Source organism: Rhinolophus sinicus, linkage group LG14, assembly GCF_036562045.2.
Source record: "Rhinolophus sinicus isolate RSC01 linkage group LG14, ASM3656204v1, whole genome shotgun sequence".
In the NCBI taxonomy this organism is placed as follows: domain Eukaryota; kingdom Metazoa; phylum Chordata; class Mammalia; order Chiroptera; family Rhinolophidae; genus Rhinolophus; species Rhinolophus sinicus.
Genome location: NC_133763.1, coordinates 46,914,434 through 46,928,642, shown reverse-complemented (window position 1 = coordinate 46,928,642; position 14,209 = coordinate 46,914,434). Strand labels below are relative to the sequence as shown.

Genomic DNA, 14,209 nt, shown 5'->3' with positions numbered 1-14,209 from the left:
GGTCCGGTAGCTAGCACTCACTTGAAGCTTGTGGTTCCTAGGCGAGTGGATATGGCAAGGGCAGCTGTGCCACGAAGCTGCCCCCGTAGTAAAAAGAATCAGCCTGGCACTCAGCCCATTGCTGTTATCTTTGAAACCGGATGGAAGGAAACAGTGGTCAGTAGACGTAGTGTAATTACAGGGAGGGCATTTACAGGCAAGTAATCGGATTCCATCTTTACTTGTTTTTTTCCTCTGGAAAATAGAAGGCAAATAGTGGTATTTATATTTAGTCATAAGCATTTTCCATTGGATTTGCTGACTTGAATCCTGGTGGACTTGGGAGAAGGGTTATGGATTAGAGCAAGCTATGGGGCTCCCCCCATCTTTCTTTCCTTCCAGATGGCTGCTCTGTGCCATCCCTGGATGTGGGGGGGGGGGGGAGTGCAAGTAATGACTATGAGCTGGTGGCCAGGACTCTGGGGCTGGGGGGTGGTGGCAAGAGGTGAGTGACGGGAGAGGAGGTGTCCAGATAGAAGAGCAGGGAGGTGTGGCCTTTTGGACGGGTCCCAGTGCCCAGCATGTGGGATGAAAGAGCCATGGACATCCAGGAAGTGCCCAGGTCATCCTGTGGTGTGAATGGTCAAGGTGAGAGCAGCTGGAGGATTGTATAAAATCAGGTGAGGCAAGAACACGAGGTAGGAGGCATGTGAAAAGAGAAGCGCTTGTTGGTTATAGCAAAATAAAATAAAATAAAGATAACCTAAATATCCACAACATGGGAATATATAAAACGTAGTGTGATTTTATGATGGAGTAATATACAGCTGTATCAAAGGAAAGCACTAGAATTATATTCATTCTCAAAATACTGAGGAGGAGAATCAAGGAACATGTCTGTTTGAAACGATAATGTTTGTGCCAGTCTCTGGGTAAATGAGGGAGAGCTAGGATTCGGGTTGGGAGTCAGAAGAGATTGAAGGCTTGTAAGATTTTAATTAAAAATATTTAAAATAGGGCCGGCCCGGTGGCTCAGGCGGTTAGAGCTCCGTGCTCCTAACTCCGAAGGCTGCCGGTTCGATTCCCACATGGGCCAGTGGGCTCTCAACCACAAGGTTGCCAGTTCAATTCCTCGACTCCCGCAAGGGATGGTGGGCTGTGCCCCCTACAACTAGAAATGGCAACTGAACCTAGAGCTGAGCTGCGCCCTCCACAACTGAGATTGAAAGGACAACAACTTGACTTGGAAAAAAGTCCTGGAAGGACACACTGTTCCCCAATAAAGTCCTGTTCCCCTTCCCCAATAAAATCTTTTAAAAAATTTTTTTTAAAATAAATGTTCTAACTGCAGTAAATATGAGAATGTTTAAAATAGTTTTGAAGTCAAAGTTTAGCAGTCCTTCCTCTAGGTGGCAGCTGCAACATGTGGAGTGAATTAGGCAACAGCCCAGAAGCAGGGACCCAGCCTGGGGCCTTGGCAGCTACATGTCCTGACGAGGATGGTGAAGCCGCCGGGTGACTCAGCAGAGCGGAGGCCATGGAGATCTGAGTCTGTGCGTGTTAATGGGAAGCAGTGAGTTCGCAGGAGCAGCCGCAGTCACACCTTCCTAGAAGTGGCATCAGTGATTTAACGTTTACTCATCATCATCTTTAGACCGACTCTATTTTAGGTACCACTGGGGATTTAAAGAAACAAAAAGAATGAAAGAATAAATGAGTGATAGTTTTGTCCTTGAACGTGAAAACCAGGCCGGGCCCTTCCTCTTGTCTCTTCCGACCGTGAATTTGGTCTCCCCGCTACCAGTCTTGCCCTCTGCTCGGTCCTCCACGTGCCCCTGAGGGATGATTCGGAAACACACATCTGATCTGTGTCCTCACTCACCTCGCTGCCCTCTTTCTCCACGTCCCCCCGTCCCAGAGGACGGGTTGGACTGTATCAGTTCTCTTTCCCACCTGGCACTGATGTGCCCTCCAGTCACGTGACAAAAGACCTTGGCAAACTTTTTGCTAATCCTGGAACATACTACAATGTGTTCACGTGGTCTGTATTTCCCCTCGCATCCTTCAAGGCACAATTTTAGAGGTCACTACTTCTGTAAAGCCTCTTTGGACCTACTTTCTCTTTCTGGGAGGTCTTAATTATGCATTTTGCACCCTACTGCCGTTGTATGCTGTGACGATAATAATGTATTTCCTTTGGGATGGTCACACTAGAATAAAACTGCCGTATTCATCTCGCCTCACAGTTTCTGTCCCGGTACCCTTCACATAACAGGTACTCAGCATATGTTGGTGGAAAGTGGAGCGTATGTTCTAGTTATCTTTGCCGTGTAACAAATGATTCCCAAGACCCAGAGGCTTGAAACAACCATGTTATTATGCTCATGGCATCCGGGGCTTGGGAATTCGGGTGGGCACAGCAGGATGGCTTCTCTTTGCTCCACAGGGTCTGAGGCCTCAGCTGGGAAGATTTCAGGGCTGGGAGGCAGCTCGCAGCCGAGGCCTGGAGTCGGGAGGACCCGTTCACGCCCATGGCTGGCAGCTGGTCTGGCTGTTGGTTGCGAGCTCCGCCAGGCCCTACACGTGGCCACTCCACATGCCTTGGGCTCCCTCACATGCAGCATGGCAGCCTCAGGACGGTTGAACTTCTTACCAGCTGGCCCAGGGCACCAGGTAGTAGAGTGGAAGCTGCATCACTTCTTAGGACCTAAGCCTGGAAAGTCACACAGTGTCACCAGCCTGCCCAGATTCAAAGGGAATGAACTCTACCTCTTGATGGTGTGGTCACGTGGCAGAAGAGCGTGTGGAACAGGAGCTATTGTTACTGCCATGTCTGGAAAACACAGCCTGCCCTGGAGTGTGGGAACTCCATAGCTAGAGCTGATATTGATGCTACTGCCATTCCTGTAGTTGGTGACTTAAGGCGTATTGAGCACTTATTATGGGCCAGGTACCCAGCGTTTTAAATGTAGCAACTCATTGACTCCTTCAACAGTGCTGTGAAGATTATATCACTTTACAGGTGAGGGTGCTGAGGCACAGAGAGGTTAAGTTCACCAGCCAAGGTCTCTCAGCTACTGCCTAAGCTGTGAGAGGCCAGGGAGGGGGAAGATTCTGGAAGTAGCTCTGTCCTTCAGGTCTGCTGCTGGGTTGTAGCCCTGCACACATCGCACGGGAGTGGATGGCTGTTAGAAGGAACGATGTTGACCTATGTAAGGACCCAGATGCAGGCCCTCGGGCCCATGGTCTTTGGAAGCTGAGCTGCGAGCGTCCTGGCTCTCTGGCTCCTTACGGTGGGGGGACCTTGGCTAGGCTGCCCCTGGAGGGCAGTGACATTGACCTTGTGGAGCCTACTTTGTCTCCAGCCCGGCTTCAGTGACTCCCCCACTCCTGGCATCAGGTTCTGTATCTGAAAGTGAATTCACTAAGAGTGTGCAACTCCTAGGATGGCTGTGAGTGTTAAAATGAGTTAATACACATAAAGGGCCTGGAACAGTGCCCGGGCCCTGATCGGGGCCCAGCAAGGGCTGGCTGTCGCTGGTAAGAGACAAGCTCTGTGCCCGTCTGTCCCCTGGTCCACAGGAATCAAACTAAGGTTCTTTTAGCTCCTGCCTCTTTTGGTCCTCCCGTGGCTGAAGGTTAAGAAGTGGGAATCCCCAGACTCGTCACTGGCGTGGCCTTCCTGACGGCTCTCTCGGGAGCCTTGGTTGTAGTTCTGCGAAACACTCGGTATCCTGGTGTGTTTGGCATTTTTTCAGTTGAGGCCGTACAGACTCCCCGTCATTGTCTTCAGGACCAGGTTGGCAAGAAAACCCCGTCGAGTCAGTGGTTTATTATCGTTTATCACGGCTATTCCCCCGAGCGCGCTCAGGAGGAGCCACAGACTAAAAAGACTATTTATCATTAGTCACGGTCTCTGTCGTGGAGAAAGTGACTTCACCTTGAAGATCATTGCCTTGTCTGGTAAACGTGGCCGTAAAGAAATCGACCTCATTGAGTTGTTGTCAGGATTAAATGAGATGATGCCTGTAGAGCAGTTAGGGTAGTGCCTGACACACAAAAATGCGAGTCATTATCATCACGGGTCCTCATTCTAAAATAACACATACCTGCTTATTTTAAAAAATGGGAAAATAGAGAAGAGGAGAAGAGAGAGGAGGGACGGGCCCCTGTATTCTCACCACTCAAAGATTCAGCCCAATATCATTCGTGTTCTGTTTGGTTATTTTTCTGGGTACAGTAATTTTCAACTTGGTTTGTTTTTTTTCTGCAGATGCAGTTTTTCATGTTTAACTGAAATTTGAATGTTAATTTTCTTTTTTAAATGTTTTTGTCCTTACAAAGATTTTTTCCCCCCTGTTTTGGGATTTTTATATCGCACACTGGTAGAAATAAGATAAAATTTCAAAATATTCCTTTGGTGGCTTTCCCAGTATTATTTGCTCTCTAGGGTTACCTGTGAGATGGCTATCTGGGGTGTTACCATTTACCACAGATAAAGGACTATACTAGTGCGGCCTAGTCCCTTGTAGAATTTGTAACGACGGGGGGCTGACTGAGCTCTGACGATCGCAGCTGGAAGAGCAGGTATGGAATGGTGAGGTCGCCTCTCTGACACCTTGACATGCTCAGCCATGCTTGTGGAACATAGAAGCTGGATCCTGTGCCTAGAGATAGGGGTCACCGAGCCCAGGCATGTTCCAGAAAATATATGAGTAGTTGGCTTTCACAGGCGCAGTGACTCCGCCCTGCTCACTAACTCCTGAATCACCCTGCCCCTCTCCTGGCTCATCTGGGACTTAGCACAAAGGAAAAAGTGGGAGCAGACTTGGACAAGCAATGTCTTGTCAAACTAGTTAAGTGATAGCATGTGCTTCTTTTTTTTACTTTAAAAAAAAGTTTTTTTTTATGGGACTGGGTACTGTCAAAACCAAATCTAAAAGAACATAGCCTTTCCCACTGACCATGTATTGTTTAAAGCCATGATGCTTCATCTTTTCTCTGGGTCTCGAATCTCTGAGAATCTTTTGAAATTTATGGACCTTCGTTTTTCTAGAACACGTACACGTGTTCTAACACAATTTTTCATTCAATCTTAGGACCCCAGATGTCTCTATTAGTCATGTATCAGTACAAAACAAATTATCCTAAAACTTAAGGTTTAAAACAAGAGTAAATCCTTCTCAATTTTATTGTAAACCTAAAACTGCTCTAAACAACAAGTCTTAAAAAATCTTGATGGGAGAAACTATGCTCTCCTAAAGAGGTAATTACTGCACTTGTCAATAAAATTCTTAAAGCAGTCAAAAAACCCGCAACACAACAACAAAAAAACACACACTAAATATTTATTGTCTCATGTAGTCGTTTTTGTGGATCAGGATTTCAGGAACATCTTTCCTGAGTGGCCCTGACTCTGTTTCTCCCAGGGGGGTACAGTCAAGATGTCATCTGGGGCTGCAGTCAGCTGAAGTCTTGATTGGGGCTGGCTCAGTTACATGCTGGCTCTTGGCAGGAGGCCTCATGTGGACTTGCCCATAGTGCTGCTTTGATGTCCTCATGACATGGCATTTGACTTTCCTCAGGGTATGTGATCTCAGAGAGCAAGATGGAAACCCTAGTGTCTTTTTATGACCTAACCTTGGAAGTCACAGTCCATCATTTCTGCATTTCCTATTGGTCATACAGGTCAGCTCCATTCAGTGCATAGAGCCAAGGTATGGGGGCGGGGGGGTAGCTTCCATGTCCTGTCCCAGTTTGACACTCTCCCAGCACTTTGTCCCAGAAGTTCTCCTAACCCTTGTAATTTAAGGTTTTTATACAGGGGGTTCATTGCATAGGCATGATTGATTAAATCGTTGGCAATTGTGGTTGAACTCAATCTCCAACCCTTCTCTCCTCCCTTGAGTTTGGGGGACTGGGACTGAAGTTTCCAACCCTTTAAGTTTAGTCAGCCTCTCTCTTCAAACTGTCTAAGGGCCCACCTTGAGTCAAGTCACCTCATTAGCATAAAGTCCTGTGTGGTCAAAGGGGGCTTCTTATGAATGACAAAAGACACTCCTATCACTCAGGAAATTCCAGGGATTTTAGGAGCTCTGGACAGGACCCAGGGACATAACCAAATACAAAGTTTTTTATTATATCACATTAGTCAATACAGAAGAAATTTTATACAGCAATCATGCATTATTTTTACTTTTGGTTAAAATTTTTTCCCTAAGTATACAACTAGTAGATATTCTTTGCAGAGGACTGGGGGAAGGAGTGAAATATAAAGAAGGAAAAATAAATCACTTGCCATCCCATCATCCAGTATTTTCTTTCTAGTCCTTTTCTCTTTATTTAAAAATATATTTATTTTTAGTGGGATATAACTGACATATTAGTGTCAAGTGGGATTTTTTTGCTATTGAGTTGTATGAGTTCTTTATAAGGGCGTTATTTTATTTAGAGCAGTATTAGGTTTACAACAAAATTGGGAGGAAGATACAGAGATTTTTCTGTATACCCCTGTCCTCACACATGCACAGCCTTCCCCATTATCAATCAGCAGAGTGGCACATTTTTATTTTTTAAACAAAGAATGAACCTACATTGACACCGTCATAATCACCCAAAGTCCATAGTTTACCTTAGGGTTCACTCTTGGTGTTGTGCGTTCTATGGATTTGGACAAATGTATGACATGTATCCACCATTATAATATCACAGAGTATTTCCACTGCCCTAAAAATCCCGTGCTCTGCCCATTCATCTCCCCCTCCCCCTGCAGCCACTGATCTTTTATTGTCTCCGTAGTTTTGCCTTTTCCAGAATGTCATTTAGTTGGACTTATACAGTGTGTAAACTTTTCTGATTGGCTTCTTTTTCTTAATAATACGTATTTAAAGTTTCTCCATCTTTTCATGGCTTGATAGCTCATTTCTTCTTAGCTCTGAATAACAGTCCACTGTCTGGATGGACCATAGTTTATTTATCCATTCGCCCACTGAAGGACATCTTGGTTGCCTCCAAATTTTGGCAATTACAAATAGAACTGCTACAAACATCCACGTGCAGGTTTCTGTGTAGACAGAAGTTTTCAATCTCTTTGGGTAAATACCAAGAGCACAATTGCTCAATTGCATGGTAAGAGAATGTATAGTTTTATAAGATACTGTGAAACTGTCTTCCCAAGTGGCTGTACCATGTTGCATTCCCACCAGCAATGAATGAGAGTTCCTGTTGCTCCACATGCTCACCAGCATTTGGTGTTGTCAGTGTTTGGATTTTGGTCATTCTAATTGGATGTAGTGGTATCTCATTGTTGTTTTGATGTGCATTTCCGTAATGACATGGGATGTCAAGCATCTTTTCATAGGCTTACTTGCCATCTGTCTGTCTTCTTTGGTGAGATATCTGTTAAGGTCTTTGGCCCATTTTTTAATCAGATTGGTTTTTTTCTTATTGTTGAGTTTTAAGAGTCCATCGTGTATTTTCGATAACAGTCCTTTATCAGATGTGTCTTTTACAAATATTTTCGTCTGGTCTGTGGCTTATCTTCTGTTCTCTTGACACTGTCTTTCACAGAGCAGAAGTTTTTAATTTTAATAAAGTCCAGCTTATCAATTATTTTTTTCATGGATTTCTGACTTTGCTGTTGTATCTAAAAAGGCATCACCCAAGGTCATCTGGGTTTTGTCCTTTGTAATCTTTCTGATTTGGAAGGTTACTGATTCAATTTCTGTAATAGGTACAGGCCTAGTCAGATCATCTTTTCTTCTTGTATGAGTTTTCACAGATTGTATCTTTCAAGGAATTGATCCATTTCATCTTGGTTATCAAATTTACGTTCATAGAGTTGTTCATAATATCCCTTTATTATCCTTTTAATTTCCATGTCATCTGTAGTGATTTCCTCTCTTTCATTTTTTATATTAATAACTTGTATCCTCTCTCTTTTTTTCTTAGTTAGCCTGGGTACCTAGCCTGGGTAGAGACTTATCGATTTTATTGATTTTTTCAAAGAACCAGATTTTAGTTTTGTTGATTTCTCTCTATGGATTTCCTGTTTTCAATTTCATTGATTTCTGCTCTAATTCTTATTATTTATTCTGCTTACTTTGGATTTAAATGTCCTTCCTTTTCTAGTTTCCTAAGGTGGAAATTTAGGTTATTGATTTGAGATCCTTCTTCTTTACTAACATATGTAGTCAATGCTATAAATGTCCCTCTAAGCAGTGGTTTCTCTGCATATCACAACTTCTGTTAAGTTGTATTTTGGTTTTCATTTAGTTCAAAATATTTTTAAATTTCTATTGAGGTTTCTTTTGAGACCCATGTATTATTTAGAAGTACGTTGTTTAATCTCCAGGCATTTGGGGGTTTTCCAGCTATCTTTCTGTTACCGATTTCTAGTTCAATTTGATTACGGTCTGAGAACAGATGTGGTATGGTTTCTATCCTTTTAAATTTAAGGTGTGTTTTATGGCCCAGAATTGGTCTATCTTGGTGAATTCCATGTGAGCTTGAGAAGAATGTGTGTTCTGCTGTTGGGGGAAGTAGTCGAAAGGTGTCTGTCGTATACAGTTGATTGATGGTGGTGTTGAAGTCAACTCAACTGTGTTCTTACTGACTTTCTGCCTCCTGGGTCTGTCCACTTCTGACTGAGGGGCCTTGAAGTTCTATCGGTTTTTGTGTCGTGTAGTTTGATGCTACGTTGTTAGGTGCATACACGCTAAGCATTGCTCCGTCTTCTTATAGAATTGACTCCTTTATCATTATGTAATGTCTTTCTTCATCCCTGATAACGCTCCTTACTTTGAAGTCTGCTCTGTCTGAAATTAATACAGCTATTCCTGCTTTCTTTTGATTAACATTAACATGATATATTTTTCTTTATCCATTTACTTTTAATCCATATGTATCTCCATACTTAAAGTAGGTTTCTTGTAGACACAATATAATTGGATTGTGTTTTATGATTCACTCTGATAATCTCTGTCTTTTAATTGGTGCATCTAGATTATTGGCAATCAAAGTGATTATTATTGATATACTTGGATCCCTACCATATTCATTACTATATTTTATTTCTTACCCTTGTTTTTTTTTGTTCCTATTTTTACCTTTCACTCTTTTTCTGCCTTTTGTGTCCAGTCTTTTTTATACAGTTATATATAATACTTTGACCTTTTCTTTTTGAATTACAGAAGTGATATTTGCTTACTGCAAAGTTAATTTAAAGAGTACAGGGAAGTCTAAAGTGAAACTTGTTATTTAAAAAAAAAAAAAGGTCCCTTCCCAGGGGAACCTTCCGTCACAGGCTGAGAGGGAAGGTGGAAGGGGCATTGGGGTCAGGGGTGCCTTGGTCAGGGCTGGGGTCTATCTGAAAGCAGCAGACTCTGGAGAATGAGATGGGCTGTGCCAGGAGAAGGAAATGGGGAGGGTGAAGCGTGGAGGGGCAATCAAGCTGCCGAGAAGAAAAAGTTCATTTTTATTTCTATGTTAAGGTCCGCTCCCTAAAAGCAGCATTATTTGCAGGGGCCAAAGTCCCTTTGTGGGGTGAGGAGGAAATTAAGGAAAGATGTAATAAGCAGGGGCCGCTGAGTATGTGTGATTGAAGAACAATGCAGTATTTATTTATTTGTCAGGGCTGTTTATAACCTGCTTCCTGCTTGGACTAGTTGTTTTGACCCTGGTGCGCTGGCTCACTGAGGCCACTTAACCCTGTTTACCTTTCAGGGGGGTAATGTGAGTGCCCTCATGATCAAGTGCTCTAGTAAGGTGTGTAAATAGAATGTATTGCCTCACAATAGCCAGTGTTTGATGGGCCTCTGCCGCTTTCTTCTGCTCATGCACTAGAGGGACAGGAAACTTTCTTGACCCAAACAGTGTAGAGTCTTTATAGCAGGGAGGAGCTTAAAGCTATTGAGAGCCTTAAATTAGCATATGTTCTTCAATAGGGGCAGGTAGAGACATCTGATGGCAGCCGTTGCTGACCGTGCTATCTATGCGTTAGGATATTTAAACATCCTAACGCCCAGGCTGCACCCCAGACCAGTTACTATCGGGTGGGGTCCAGGCCCTGCGGTTTTCTAAAGCTCCCCAGGTGGATCCCAAGGCGAGAAATAGTCCCTTACAGGAAGACGCTGGCCCCTCTCACCTGCCTCCAGCCTTCTTTGCAGTCCGTGGAGAGTGGCTATGTCAGAAAACACTGAAATGCAAGGAGAGCTAAACATTGTGAATGCAGCTAAATTATTTTCAAAGTTTCTGTGATTCTGGAATACTTGCAAACATTTGTTTCAGATGTCATTATATAGATTTTTTAAATTGTCATAAAAAGAGTACACATAGGCTCAGTGTTATACAGCAAATTTTAACATACTGAGAATAACTAATGGGCTGTCTTCTCGATGACTTTTAACATAGAAACGAATGCAGTCAACCAGAAGGTACCACTTTGATCTGTTGATTAGTCCCCCCCCCGCCCCCGCCCCGCTATTTTCAGTTCCCTTGCTTCTACTGCTGAAGCCAAGATGTGTTTCCAAGTAAGATTTTGTTTGAGAGAAAAGGTTCTGCCTCAATGAATAAGAGTTTAGAAGCCACGGGCCTTTCCTTGTGTGGTGTGTTGAAGTTGGTCATTTTGCATCTTGGATCAGCGTGTTTGAGGCACAGACAGCCCCAGGCTGGGCTTAGGGCTGCCGCCCAGCAGCACTTGAGCTGTCCCAGCCACTCATTCTCCAGCTGGAGCCACAATCACATAGGCTTACACTGGGGTGGCTGCGGTTCTCCTTTTAGAGGGGGGACAGGAAGCTTTCACGGGGAATGAGCTGCAGCTGGGTGGAGGAGGGTGGGCCAGAGATGGTGTCATTGTGAAGAGTCCGTTGGCATGTCCTTGAGTTCTCACTGGCCAAGTCCTGTCCTCTGTGGGTCCAGAGCCACAGAATGTTCCAGCCAGCAGGGGTCTTAGCTAGTAGCTCTTATTGAGGACTAATTGTGGGATAGGCCCTGTGCTGGGGCCTTTACAGACTTTATCTTACTTGGTCTTTTCGAGAACTCTGTGAGGCACATGTTATTATCCTCATCTTACAGGAAGGGAAACTGAGGCTCAAAGAGGTTAAAACTGATCCAAGGTCACCGCTACTAAGTGACAAAGCTAACACTGGCACACACGCTAGCCTGCTCCAAGGCTTTCTTTGAAATCATTTTATAGATGAAGAGATCAAGGTCCAAACTGGAAAAAAGTAGCTTGTCTGGGATGACGCCCACAGTGGGCTCATTTCCTGGCAAAGCTGCGCCCAGAACTCACCCGTTCTGCCACACCGTCATGCCCAGCTGCAACCGAAGGGAAGGCCAAAGGGGTGTGCCCCCTCCGGCCACTTTCTCAGTGGCTCAGGCAGAATCAGTGTTCTGGTGGCATGGAATGAGAAATGAAACCCACCATATGTCCCCACCCGCGGGTCTGCAAGGGGGCGACCATGTTCGCCCCCTTGCAGTCTCCCAGAAGACTGTGGAGAACACCGGCAGAGGCGACCCAGGAGAAGCATGTCCCAGCCAGAAGGCAGGGGGGCCGGTGGGCAAATCAGAGCTGCCATCTCAAGGGCAGCCTTATTTCTGTCACCCGTCTGCGTGGTCAGTCCCCCCATCGTCAGTGTGTGGGCATCTGGGCAGCAGGGATGTGCTTCAGCCCCTCACCTTCAAGTTGGTGTCTACTCAGCTGAAAGCTGGAGTCGCTTGTAGATGCTGAGCTCTGCCTCCATTAGGGGGCGGGGCCGAGGAGGTCAGGCCCATTCATTCCTCCACAGGGTGTCCCGGGAGTAGCTACGTTTGAAAATGGAGGGTGCAGCACCAAAGAAAGGGCACCAGCACTCCCTCTTAACGAGCTGTCTAATCACAAAAGGAGCATTTCATTTCAGCCAAATTGCAAGACAGTTGCTTTCATTTGTTTCCATCTGAATGTGTGCCAAGGATTCAACTTTTCCTGCTCATTTTATTAAAGGTTTCTGAAACAGCATTAATAAATAGATATAAAACTGCCACATAAATGACAAACAGAGGGACTCAATGACATTCCCAAGGGTCAGCCTTTGAATAAGTAACAGAACCATGTCCTTGCATGATCAAATTCCTATATATGCAAATTAGGGACAGTGCTTTAACCACAGAGTGTTTTAATTAATATTTATAAATCACACAGCGCCTCAGAAAGGGCCAGTAAGCTATTTATATTACCATGTCACATAAATACAAACTCTTTGAAGATGGCTGCCTGCTTTGCATCTTGTTCTGAGAAGTAAGCGAGCATGTTGTGTGTGCCTCCCCCACAGGTGTAGTGACAGCACAGCGGCACGTCGCCGTCCAGGAGGGACCCTTGTACCGCACAGAGGGCTCCCACATCACCATCTGGTGCAACGTGAGTGGCTACCAGGGACCTTCCGAGCAGAATTTCCAGTGGTCCATCTACCTGCCCTCCGCCCCAGAGCGTGAGGTCCAAATCGTCAGCACCATGGACTCTTCCTTCCCTTATGCCATCTACACCCAGCGTGTCCGCGGTGGGAAGATCTACGTGGAGAGAATCCAGGAGAACTCGGCCTTATTGCACATCACAGATCTCCAGGCCCGGGATGCTGGAGAGTACGAATGCCACACACCCAACACCGATGGGCGATACTTCGGGAGTTACAGTGCCAAGATGAACCTAGTGGGTAAGGAGATGACTGTTCTTACATGACCAGTGTCCTGCCCGAGAGTCGTAATCAGTTCGGGCTGCTGTAACAAAGGACCATAGACCGAGTGGCTTGAACAACAAGCATCAATTTCTCAAGGTTCTGGAGGCTGGGTGCCAGCCTGGTTGGTTCTGGTGGGAACCCTCTTCTGGGTTGCAGTCTGCTGACTTCCCATTGTATCTTCACATGGTGGAAAGGGAATGAGAGAGTTTTTTGAGGTCCCTGTATAAGGGCACTAATCCCATTCCGGAGGGCTCCACCCTCCTGACCTAACCACCTCCCAAAGACCTCCTCTCCAGAACCATCACGTTAGGGATTAGGTTTCAACATGTGAATTTTGGGGGGACATAAAGAAACATTCAGCCCCCAACACTGAGTCACTTCTTTTAGAATACAACTTTATTTGACTTAAAAAACTAAACAAACAAAAAAAAACCTCCCCCAATATTTTAGAGGTCCACAGGGAACGTAAGTGAACAAAGTTTGTGTGTTCCCTTATAAATAATAGGAGGGTGAGGCTGACCCTTAAAAAAAAGATCTGAAGCAGCTGTTAAGAGGTTAACTGGCCCTCTGGCTGTGAAAGGGGATATGAAAGTATAAGTCATAGGAAAATATAAGTCATGGATGTTTGTGGTTGATGGGGTGAAGAAATGACGAGGATGATGGAGTACGTGATGTCACCTGAAAGAGGCACAAGCTCTCGGAAGCGGTGGGTCTTTGCAGGGGCTCTGTGACACTTGGGCTGCTGCCGAATCCGGAAGTGAGAGCAGCTGCAGGTCCTGGCTCCATGAGTAAGGCATGTACCCGCTGTCTCCCCGGGCCCCGTGCTCCCTGCACGATGGAGGGAGCTCAGTGTGAAGGGTCCCCACGGTCAGGGATCTTCTGTTCATCTGCCCAAGTCATAATGGCCAGGCTTCACTGTGATAATAAAAACTGGAATGGTCGATCCTTCCCACTGGCAAACTCTGTGGCCCAGTGCTGTCCACACTGCCACCTCCCCACGCCCTCCACCTCTAGCTCCCTTTGGTGGCTTTTCCTTCTGACAGGTCTGCACCTCAATAGGAGGCCTGTAAGACCCAATCCTGAGATGGGTGCGATGAGAAAACACACACTAGCTGTGCCGGGGGTTTCCTCATCAGTCAGAGAGGGCGCGGTGATTAGTCTCCAGAGTAAACTTCTGATGAAGGGACCACAGGGGAAATGCTTTCACTTGCCTGAATCATCCCCGCACAGGGGCTTCCTTCCGCTTTAGACCACGCTGACACATTCAGTGAGAATTATATGAAAATTAAATCTGTTAAAAAATCAAGGAGGGTAACGCTTTTCTGTGCCTTTTCTTTCTTTTTTTTTTTTTTTTTTTAAACTAGCCTTCCTAGAGCAATGCCTTGCTGAAGGCAGTTGGGGGGATGTGGGTGGTGACTAGAGGGGGGGAAATGAGGACGTTGTATAGAAATGGAAAACTCCCCAAGTTCTAGGATTGAGTTCTGTTTGAAGAAGCCGAGTTCAGGTGTCTTGAAGCAATA

The 14,209-nt window shown here is 45.3% G+C and overlaps 1 protein-coding gene across 4 annotated transcripts in view; it reads left to right on the top strand.

Moving 5' to 3' along the window:
• The window catches only part of IGSF3 (immunoglobulin superfamily member 3), an 88,549-nt gene that overhangs the window by 36,113 nt on the left and 38,227 nt on the right, over positions 1 to 14,209 (top strand). For all 4 annotated transcript variants that reach the window (XM_074318415.1, XM_074318414.1, XM_074318413.1 and 1 more), the window contains exon 3: positions 12,288 to 12,665. In XM_074318415.1, coding sequence (XP_074174516.1) covers positions 12,288 to 12,665 — 378 coding nt within the window. The remainder of the gene's footprint in view (positions 1 to 12,287; positions 12,666 to 14,209) is intronic.